We start from the raw sequence: 10,612 nt of genomic DNA on the forward strand, positions 1-10,612 counted from the left end.
CACCTTTCATCCTCCACAACTCTCTTAGCTTCCCCAAACCATATCCGTCAATTTGTCTCAAGTTGCTGCTGTGTTCTTCAATTTCACCAACACAACTCATGTCAATGTCAAATAAGTAATAACACTTCAAGTCTGATGTTACCAGAGGATGATCTAAAGTAATATCACTTCATCCTAACTTTTCATCTTTTTGTTTGACTTCACATCGTGATGCACCTACAATGTAATGTTATTTTAAAACTAACTGGTAATGTAGCGTTAAGTATAAAACAGCGTATATTGAAGCTAAGTTTAGCCTAAAACAGGGTATTTAAATATAGTAAAGAAAAGTATCTTTATGTTATTTACAGGGTAAAGTTGTGAGTGAAGGAAGAAATATAATTGATCACCAAGGTGACCCAGTTTGTGTTTTTCTTTTGAAAACAAGTAATTTTGCTGTAAGTAAGTACACATGGAAAAAAAGGTTACATATTGAAATTTCTCCGGCCAAATCCACCACCAGAAACAACCGCCAGTCACCACAAGATACAAGTTCCAGGGAGTACTCAGTGACATGTGGTGGTAGCTGGGCTGTTTGAAATCAGAAGATGTCTGAAAAACAAAATCATGAAAAAAAAAGGTTACACAGGGAAATATGATTACAGCCAGCAGGTGAAACTATTATTTCTTTTTGTGTCAAATGAGTTATTTGCTAACTTCATAAATTGACAAGAATAATAATTATCTCTATGAAATTAACAGTATGTTTATATATCCAAAGATTACTGAGAAAAGAACCATTTCACATGACCAATAATCAAACAGAAAAATGCCTAAAATTTTAATTTTAAATGCATTAAATCTTACCTATTATGCTATATATATAGCTGACTTCAAAATGAGCCAAACTGCACATGTGAATTCAAATGTTTCTCTAGAACTGCCATCCCTGTAGGAGATTACAACAAAGTGGTAAATTAGAGAGTAATGTAAAGTTTTTGTTGGAGAAAACATTAATCTGTTAATAATAACCAAATGAGACACCACATACCTCTTTCTGTTTGGTCTGTATAAAAGAGTTTGGGTCTTCCATTGCATGACACAATCCAAAAGTTGTATCTATTAACTTCAGCTCCGGAGTAGTTGATTGCCCATTTGTGAAAACTGTTATTTGTGGACAATCTTTGATTTCCAAGGTATCTAATAATGGCCATTCAAAAGCCACCTTGCCCAGGCAAAATCCCTTGAGATTTGGAAGCTTTTCAAGTGTTATGGATTTTAGACAAGGGAACACAACCTCAGTAGTATTCGGTCTGGTTTCGGAATCTTCAACTTGCTTCACAATCACATCCATACTCTCGCAGTCACTTATTTTTAACTCTTGGAGCTGCAATAGACTACCAACCATGCAACTACTGAAAACGTGTCCAAGAAGCCGACATTTATTAATTGAGACCTTTGTAAGGTTTGGAAAGTTCAACACTATCCACCGATTGCTCTTCCACATATGCTTCAGATTATTTAATCTACCCAAAGTCACCTCTTTCAGCTTCTCAAATACCACAACAGATTGCATTCCAATATCCACATCTTCATTTGTCCCTTCTGCTACTTCAAATACTTCCTCTATTTTAGATTCACCATACTTCATGGTAATAGAAAGCTTTTCAAGATTCTTCAAATTAAGCAACTCGTTGCATGGAAAAATTATGCGGCTTTTCAACAATTTGTCACTCTTTTGTGCATCTACTTCAAGTAAATTTGAAAAAGACCAAGGGAACTGAACTAGCTTTATCATATCTGGAGTAGAGCACATAGAGAGTTGAGTCTGCTAAGAAAAAACAAACATAAATCATCATAAACATGACAATTATTAATGAAAAATACATTTAGTATACAAATATATTGAAGGCTTGCAAGTTCTGTTATTCTTCATTGAGCCAACATGTATTTCCAATCAACAACCTAGTTTATGACACTGCTTACATTATTTTCTGTGAAGCTGAGCACTGTGAAGAAAAATTCTGATTTATATATTGCATTTGTTCAAACAATTTAGATTTTCTCGATGATTGTCGATTTGTTTAAACAAATTAGATTTTATTGATGATTGTCGAGTCTTTTTAAATAAAAGTAAAAAAATTTCAATTTGTGCGTGTGTGTGTGTTGGGGGGGGGGGGGGGGGGGGGGGGTAAATAAAAAGTAAAAGTTAAGTGTTTTGGCTACTTCAAATATGTAGTTTTTCATGTACTGAATATTGTTACATCCAGCTTTTTTAGGAAAAAAGATAACTATGTTATTGTATTTTTATTGCATTGTCAAATACAACAAATGATATCTTCCTATCTAATAAAAGAATCCATTTCTGCCACGTGTCAATTTTTAACCCCAAGAGTTTTCAAAGTGAACTGCCAAAATTGCCCTTCACCTTTAAAATCCACAACTGTAACATATCCCCAAATTTCTTTTGATCGGTTTATTCCCAAAATCACGTTTCCTATTCCCCTGATTTCTCTTCTCTATTTTGGAAACTAGATATTGATTTGAATTTTAAAACTCACAGATCGATTCTATAAATACGAGGAACGAAATCGATACCATAAATGATCGTGAATCTGAGTTTTATAGGATTGCAATTTCATATCTTCGACCAAATTGTTGCCGGTGCTTTCAAGAATCTATGGAGGTAAAAACATGTTTATATTTTTATATTTTTATGTTTTTAGTTCTCTCGATCTGTCATGTTTGTTTCTTTGATTGCCCATTTTTTGAATTGCTAATGTTGTTTGTTGATTGAATTAAAGGTTTTTGTTTGTTCGAATGATTTGAATTGCTAATGCTTTCTTTCTTTCCGGTTGTCATTTTTCACCAATTCTCCTAATAAAATAGGAAATAGATTTGAATTCCATGGAAAAATCAGAAATCCTAATCATATCTAAATTTAAATTCGATGGGTAGGTTTTTGATTTATATATACCTCTAGCTCTCACTTTCGGTCGCATCTACTTTAAGTTACAATCGCGATTCTCCAAAGTGCCGATTAGAAATTGAACTTGCACAAGTGTTAAAGGCGTCAATTTGGAATTGGAAGTTTATAATTTATTTTGTTTAAATTAACATCCATTTTCACACATTTTGTTGGAAGTAATTAGCTAAGTGCTTGGTTTTTTTATCATAAGAAATATATGTCATTGATGATTACACTATAATTAGTTTTTTTTTTTTTTTTTTTTTTTTTTTTTTTTTTTTTTTTTTTTTTGCCATTCATTGTAATTTCTAGGTGTAAGGTAATGATAGGTGGAAGTTAATTGAAGAAGACGGCTATAAAGTCGTTTTTTATTTCATTCTAGATGAACAAGAATATGCACTACAAAAACAAAATTTATTAACGGTATATTCATGACAACCATAGCTTAACATTTGTTTTTATTGTTTCTTTTGTATTCAAAATATACCTCTAATTTTTTTTTTAAAAAAGTATCCCTAATCTTTTTTTTTTGTTATTGAGTTTGTATTCAGAATGATATATCATCACGTGAAGAGGAAAAGGGAACTAAGTGGGCAATGACAGAGGTGAATGAAGTATCTGTAACAGATCTATCTTTTGAGGGAAATAACAATGCATTATTGACCATCCACACCAGTCAAATTGTCATTTTTATGTTCATTTAAATAGGTTCTTATTTTGTTGAGAAAAAAATTGTTTTAGTGTCAACTTTATTTCATTATGTTAACCCATATAGCTATTATTTATTTTACATGTTTAATGCTTCCGCACAGTCACTCTCTTGCTTACGGTCATAATTTGAGGACTAAATTTGTTAGAAGTGAAGCAAATAATCTGATCGACTCAAGGATCAAAAGTAACATTTATTTAGAAAAATAACATATGAACCGTTAAAATCAATGACTCAAGGACCAAAAATACTGTTAAAACCATGAAACAAGCATCAAATCTTAAATAAAATTCTCTTTTGAAACTTAAGAAAGTACAAACTACGGGTGTGTTTGGGATTGCTTTTTGAACATAAAAGTTCTTTTTGTAAAAGAACTTTATCTAAAAGATGGTGTTTAAAATGTGTTTGGCTTATCTTTTATAACTTTTAAGTGATAAAAGCTAAAAGTCACAAAAACATAGGAATTCCTATATTTTCTTCAGCCAACTTTTCCTTCTTGACTAAACGTTTGGTTTTAAAAGATCTTTTTAATTTGCTAAACAACTTTTAGTAATTTTTTAGTAATTTTTAACTTTTTGAAAAAGTTAAAAGTCCAAGATGATTAAAAAGAAATGCCAAACACCTTTTACATGACCAACTTTAATGTTTACTCTACATAAATTTTAAATAAAGACCAAATTATACGCTACTGTAATTTGTTAATTTTAAGTTTAATAAACGTTCTATTTCTTGAATCTAAAATTTTCATTTATTTTATTTAAAAAAGTATTCTTTTAGCTTTTGTATTGTTAAATTTATTTTATAATTAATGGTGATAAAAACATTTTTTATATGATTTACTAAGATCATGTCCTTTTAAGTATATTGCTTGATATAACCAATAAAAGAGTATTAACAGATATGAAATTTTAGTTACTACAAAACACATTTAGTTAACAAACACGAAAGTCAGATCTACGAAAAGTTAACCCTCAAACCCAATTTGTTTAAATGTCCTCACATGCGATATGTATAATATATATATATATATATATATATATATATATATATATATATATATATATATATATATATATATATATATATATTAATTTTAAATAACCAATACAAAAAATTTTAAAAAAAATCTTAAATCTTATTAATAATTTAAATGGTTTGTAAATATTTTACCTGTGGTTTTCACATGTTGTAACCTAGTATGGATGATATACTTATACTTTTACAATCATCTCAGCAATACTATTTTTGTCAAATTTAGGTAATAAACGCTACATAAATGTTTAGCTTGTAGAAGATGAGAGAGAAAAGAACAACTTGATTAAGTAATTACTTACTACTAACATCACGATATTATAAAATATGTTAGATAATTGGATTAAACTGGATGAAAACAATATAAATGATTTAGTTACAAAATATAGTTCCATACAAAAATGTATTTGTTAATAGATATGAGTGAAAATATGTAAAATAAGCTAATGCTTTTCTTTCCATCTATTTTGTGTTTTTTTTTTCTTAACCGGATGAAGATGCATGTTGGTTCTAAGTTCCAAATTAATGATTTATGAACTTTCAAATGATTTGAATAAGAATGAACTTGCCAAGTACCATTTGTAATACACAAGAAAATAATTTTTTATATTCATATATTTGATATAAATTCTTAAATCTTCTGTTTATAAGGAACGCTACTATTATGTGAATTTTAAAAGCCCTATTTCTTAGGTGCTTGTTTTGTTATTCCTTTCGCTGAATACTTTCCCAGACTCCGAGCCACTAGTTAGATTGCTTGCTTTTTTACAAACCGATCAAATTTTTTGTCAAATTAAAATATGTTTTAGCAAAAACTGCAAATTTGGTCCATGTGTTTGTCGGTTTTTGTGGTTACGGTCCCTGTGGTTCCAAAATTACAAAGTTGGTCCTTCTCACCAGGTTTGTATCAAATTTGAAAAGACTGATTTATTGTTTTAATTTCTTTTTTTTAGATTTTCTTTAATATTAAATAAACATTAAAAAATGAAAAATAAATAAATAAATAAATAAACCCCTAACCCCCACCCAACTCCTCCTTTCTTTACCTTCTTTCTCTGTGATGCTCTTGGGGTTGCAAGCCGGTGAAAATAGGGACAATGTAAAGAAGAAGGGATTGTTGATTTAATTCTGATCAAAACTAGTATTGTATATGTTCAGAAATGTTGGACATGAAAAAACCACCCACAGTGAATGCGTCAATTGGGCTTTTGTCTTTAGTTCATCTAACTTGATTTCAATATTAAATTGCTAACTTATGAATTAGTGAATATAACATCTTTTGTAACATAAGAGGCAATTTAATATCTTAGGAATGAAATATTAATCTATAATAAAAAATAAAATTGCATATTTTCATAACTTTTTATGGATATAAAAAAATGGGAAGTGGTTATATATGTATCTTCATTTGGTTTTGTTTTATGTTTCCTTCCGGAATACACATATGAACAGCCTAAATTTGTACGCAAATAATATGTTAGATCATCATAAAACAACATTTTGACCTGTTTAAATGATGAAGTAAAGTAACAACATACCTCTTGTGTAACATTGGTCAAATGGAAGTTGGAGCCACATTGATCAAGAGTATGCTTGCCTAAGCCTGTATGTATGTAGTTGAGCTTCGAAGCCTTCGAGTGACCAAATGTGAAAATCATCATTTTTGGGCAGCCATCCATCTTAACCTTTTCCAATACTGGCCACCTGAACTCATTCTTCCCCAAAAAGAAACCCTTGAGTTCTGGTAAATCTGCCAGAGTAAGGGACTTGAGACCAGGGAACACTATTATAGATTTAGACGTTTCTGTGTGTTCTGCATCTTCCTTCACAATCACTTTCATTGCCTTGCATTGTTTTACAGTCAGTTTTTGAGGCTTTCAAGTGTGGAACTTGTGAATATATATTCCAAACCTTCACATCTTTCTATTTTCAATATCGTTAGGTTGGGCAATTGAAGCAGAGTCATATTTGCCGACCTTGGGATGGTGATTGCAGTACATGTATCGTCACTTCCATCACCAACATTACTACTATCAACACCATTGTTGTTGGCCCATTCAGTTTCAAATAGCTCTACTATTGACTTACAATTCCATATTCTCAACTCTTCAAGCTTAAGCAGCCGTCCTACTACATTGGATGGAAACACTCTTGATAGGGCAGGACAAGTTGATATAGTAATCTTTTTGGAGTATTGGCATAAGAACCACGAAGCAACACCGACTTGAGAACACTACAACAACACATGAAAAATCAATGGAGCTGATTGAATTAACAAAGCTTAGCTGTTTGCTACACACATACACACTACAATTTAACATATCATTTGTTTCTAAAAGTGTGGTTACAAACAGGAGTGCTTCCCACAACTAAGGTAATTAAGTAACAATGTGGACAATGGAAGTTGAAATCCAAAAGGGCAATATATAGAAAAATCACTATATTTCAGCTATTTCTTTGCAGTTTAACAACTCCATTTCCGTTTTAGCTTATTAAACCTACCCTATATTAAGTATTGACCACATTGACCTACTATTGCAGGTTAAAGTGGTCATAATTGGAGAAGTTGTCAAAGTTTAGTCCAATTTTTTTTTTTTACTAAAGCCAATCAACTTTTACAATTTTCTATTGCGACCACTTTAACATGGTATAGCAGGTCAAAGTGGTCGGCATAGAATATTTCTCCAAACTTGGTTGACTTTCATGAGACAAACTGAAATAGAGTGCCATGATTAATAAAGAGAAAATAAATGGCATTGGACTTTTCACAAATTCCAGGTCACCACTGGCGCAACACCTCAGCAGAAACATTTATATGGTTCTGGTGGTGGCAGACAGAATCAATGACACGAGGCAAGTAGAAGGATCAGTAGAAGCATACTTCTGAAAGACACAAGACAAAATCTATCTGAACGGAATCAGGATGAAGATAGAAGACCACCTAAGCCGCAAAATGTGGGCCTAATTTTGAAGGACTCAAATGGTTTACAAGATGAATTTTATGGTGAAAAAATAGATAAAAGGTCTAGGAATAAAGAGAAACCAGGTGTTTGGACTCCTTAAGGAGAAGGTTTGTCAAATGACCAAAATACCCTCGTTATATATATATATATATATATATATATATATATATATATATATATATATATATATATATATATATATATATATATATATATATATATATAACCAAATAACTAAAAACAAGACTTAAGTAGTATCCAATGCTTATATTGTTGGCAAGAGAGAATAAGTAGATGGTGGATGAAAGAAAAGGTATACTAAATCAATCATAATAGCGGCCTTATATATGCTTACAGAAAATTATGACAAGCCAAGGAAACAGACACACGAAAAAATAAAACTGCAACCTGCTAATTAACACAACTAATTAGCATTTATTAAAACAGAACTTGAAAATGAAGAGACTTTGAAGTACTTTGATTAGCAATTAATCAACATGAAGCAAAGTATGACACTGGAAGTGGACATGGTGGTCACGATAATGGTTAGTCTCATCTTTGAAACTAAAAAAGACAATTAATATGAGATATAAACACATGAAAGCATGATATAAAGCATAAAATAAACAAATATTTCACCTGGAGTTATAGCTATGAAATTTACTTATCTGAACTGAAGAAGGTCTAAATGAAAGAAATAACAACGCATTTCCATTTATTTGTTTATTATAGCATCATACTTTCATTTCTTTATATTGCAGTAACGGAAATCCTTTGTATTTGAATGAAATTGCAATAAATGGGTGAGTTACTTAAATTACAATGCTTTGATAGGAAAAAATGAAAGTAAGATGATCTTATAATCAAAACAATGAAAGTAAAATGCTATTTCTATAATTTTAGACTTTAATAAATGACCCAAGACCACCATATAGGTACTTTGAAAATCCACGCAATTATAGCATTGTACTTTCGACTTTTCTTATCAGGCCGCTGTAGCCGCATATAGTGGTTTTTCTGTCTATGACCCAATTCAAAGTATGATGCTAGAACCGGATGAAATGAAAGTAGGATGATATAATAAGAAAATAAAGGAAAGTATGTTGAACAGAGAAAATGACTAAAATATAGTGGTTTTTCTGTATATGGTCTAGTTCAAAATTAGTATAGTGCCATGGTTTATGAAGAGAAAATAAAAGGCATTGGACTCTATAACCCATTAATTACCTCCTCAATGTGGGAAAATGAAAACATAACTTTACTCCTAAATTTATTATGAGGAAATGAGTTTACATCATTTTTTTGTTTTAAATAATTTTACTAACATGAACGATTAATTTAGGACACAGTGACAAAAGGAAGAAAAATATAATATGGAGAATGTTAGCATCTGATCAGCCGTTATTAATAATTAATTTATTCCATGTCTTCCATCATGTGTGTGCTACATCTAAACCCAAATATATTGGTCTAGCTTATCTGATCTTTAGAAAAGAAAGTTTATATTTTAGCATTTGTGAAAATAGAATTATTGAGAAGGCCAACTCCAAGGAACAAATAATGACTCTTCTCAATATCATTGTCTATCGTGAAAATAAAGGCCCGTTTATTATACATCTATGATTGTTCATTAGATTGTATATTGCAAAATCTATCTTGATTCTAATATTCAGAATAGAAAAGCATTTTTAGAACAATTTTTTTTCAAGGGAGTCGTCTTCAATAAAGACTTGGGAAATTATTGTTGATAAATGAAGATCTTAAGATTTTCCCATAATTGACAATCTTGTCATTTGGCTCGATGATCGATCAATGTCTTATATTTAATACCCTTGAAAAAATTTGTAAACAGGAGTCTTTTGCCACATATTGTATTTATATATTTTCAGTTGGAATGCTAGATATAGTTAGGTAAAGTTTCATTATTTTCAGATCCATGTCAGAAAAAAAAAAGATATATTTTTTTTGAAAGAGTAAAAAAAAAAGATAGTTCTTTTAAACAACAAACTGAACTTTATTAAGCTAAAATTGCAAGCTAGGAAACAAAAAAAGCATCAACAAAAAAACATGAATAAAAACATTTTTGTTTCATTTTCATATTACTTAACAAAAAATCAAGAGTAATGTTGATATGACTTGTATACATTTATCAATCAATTCTTTTCTATCCCTCACAGTCCAGTATAACTCCACCATCCATTTTAGTTAACTTAGCTAAAACTAGATAAAAAATGTATTTGATATGATTTATAACAATGCTTAAGAGAAATAACTTTAATGACCTTTGCAAACGAATAAACTATAAAGAATTTATATGCAGTTATTTATTTTGTCTTTCAGCTTTAGAAGAATTAGCTTATTGAATTATATAAAGCAGCTAATGGAGAAGAAAATATTACAATAAATAAATAAATAAAACAAATAACTGAATGTGTAAAGGGTCCACTAGTTAAGAGAAATGATACCTTGAACTGATCATGGATGGATGTAGTTGTGATTGTAGTACCGCCATCGATACTCTTTAGGCGTGGCAAAGACTGGAGGAAGAGCAAATCAAGAAGAGGGAAGGAGGAGAAGGTGTTTGTGTGAGTAGAAGATATTATTTCTTCATTTTCATCATTAATATCTCTATTTGAAACAACTTATTCAATACCATCACACCCATATATCCCAACCCCCTTTAAGTTGGGAAGAAGTTTGCCGTGAAAATAAGTACTTTATGCTTTTGCAATTCCACATGTGTATGGTTGTGAGGTTGTGGAATGAGTAGGATTATGATTGGTTTTGAGGAATTACAAGTTTCTTCCAATTGAACTTCCACACATCACTCATCCTCTCCATATCTTCTAACCATAAGGATTTGAGGTGGGGAAGTAGTAGTGGTGGTGGTTGATGATTATATTTATGCAGAGTTGTTGTGAAATCTGTGCTGCTGCTGCTGTTACTGGAACTCTCTATCTC

General features: G+C 30.7%; 1 protein-coding gene across 1 annotated transcript; it reads right to left on the reverse strand.

The window, feature by feature from the left end:
• Nucleotides 1-242: 242 nt before the first annotated feature.
• On the reverse strand, nt 243-10,307 carry LOC111902521 (uncharacterized). Its single transcript, XM_042898955.2, has 4 exons — nt 10,117-10,307; nt 6,227-6,921; nt 847-1,807; nt 243-591 (listed from the first exon to the last, which is right to left on the reverse strand). Exons 2-3 carry the CDS (start codon nt 6,527-6,529, stop codon nt 1,001-1,003), a joined length of 1,110 nt encoding a protein of 369 aa, XP_042754889.1. The 5' UTR covers nt 6,530-6,921; nt 10,117-10,307; the 3' UTR covers nt 243-591; nt 847-1,000.
• Nucleotides 10,308-10,612: the final 305 nt, after the last annotated feature.

The sequence above is a fragment of the Lactuca sativa genome, chromosome 2 (assembly GCF_002870075.4).
Source record: "Lactuca sativa cultivar Salinas chromosome 2, Lsat_Salinas_v11, whole genome shotgun sequence".
NCBI lineage: Eukaryota > Viridiplantae > Streptophyta > Magnoliopsida > Asterales > Asteraceae > Lactuca > Lactuca sativa.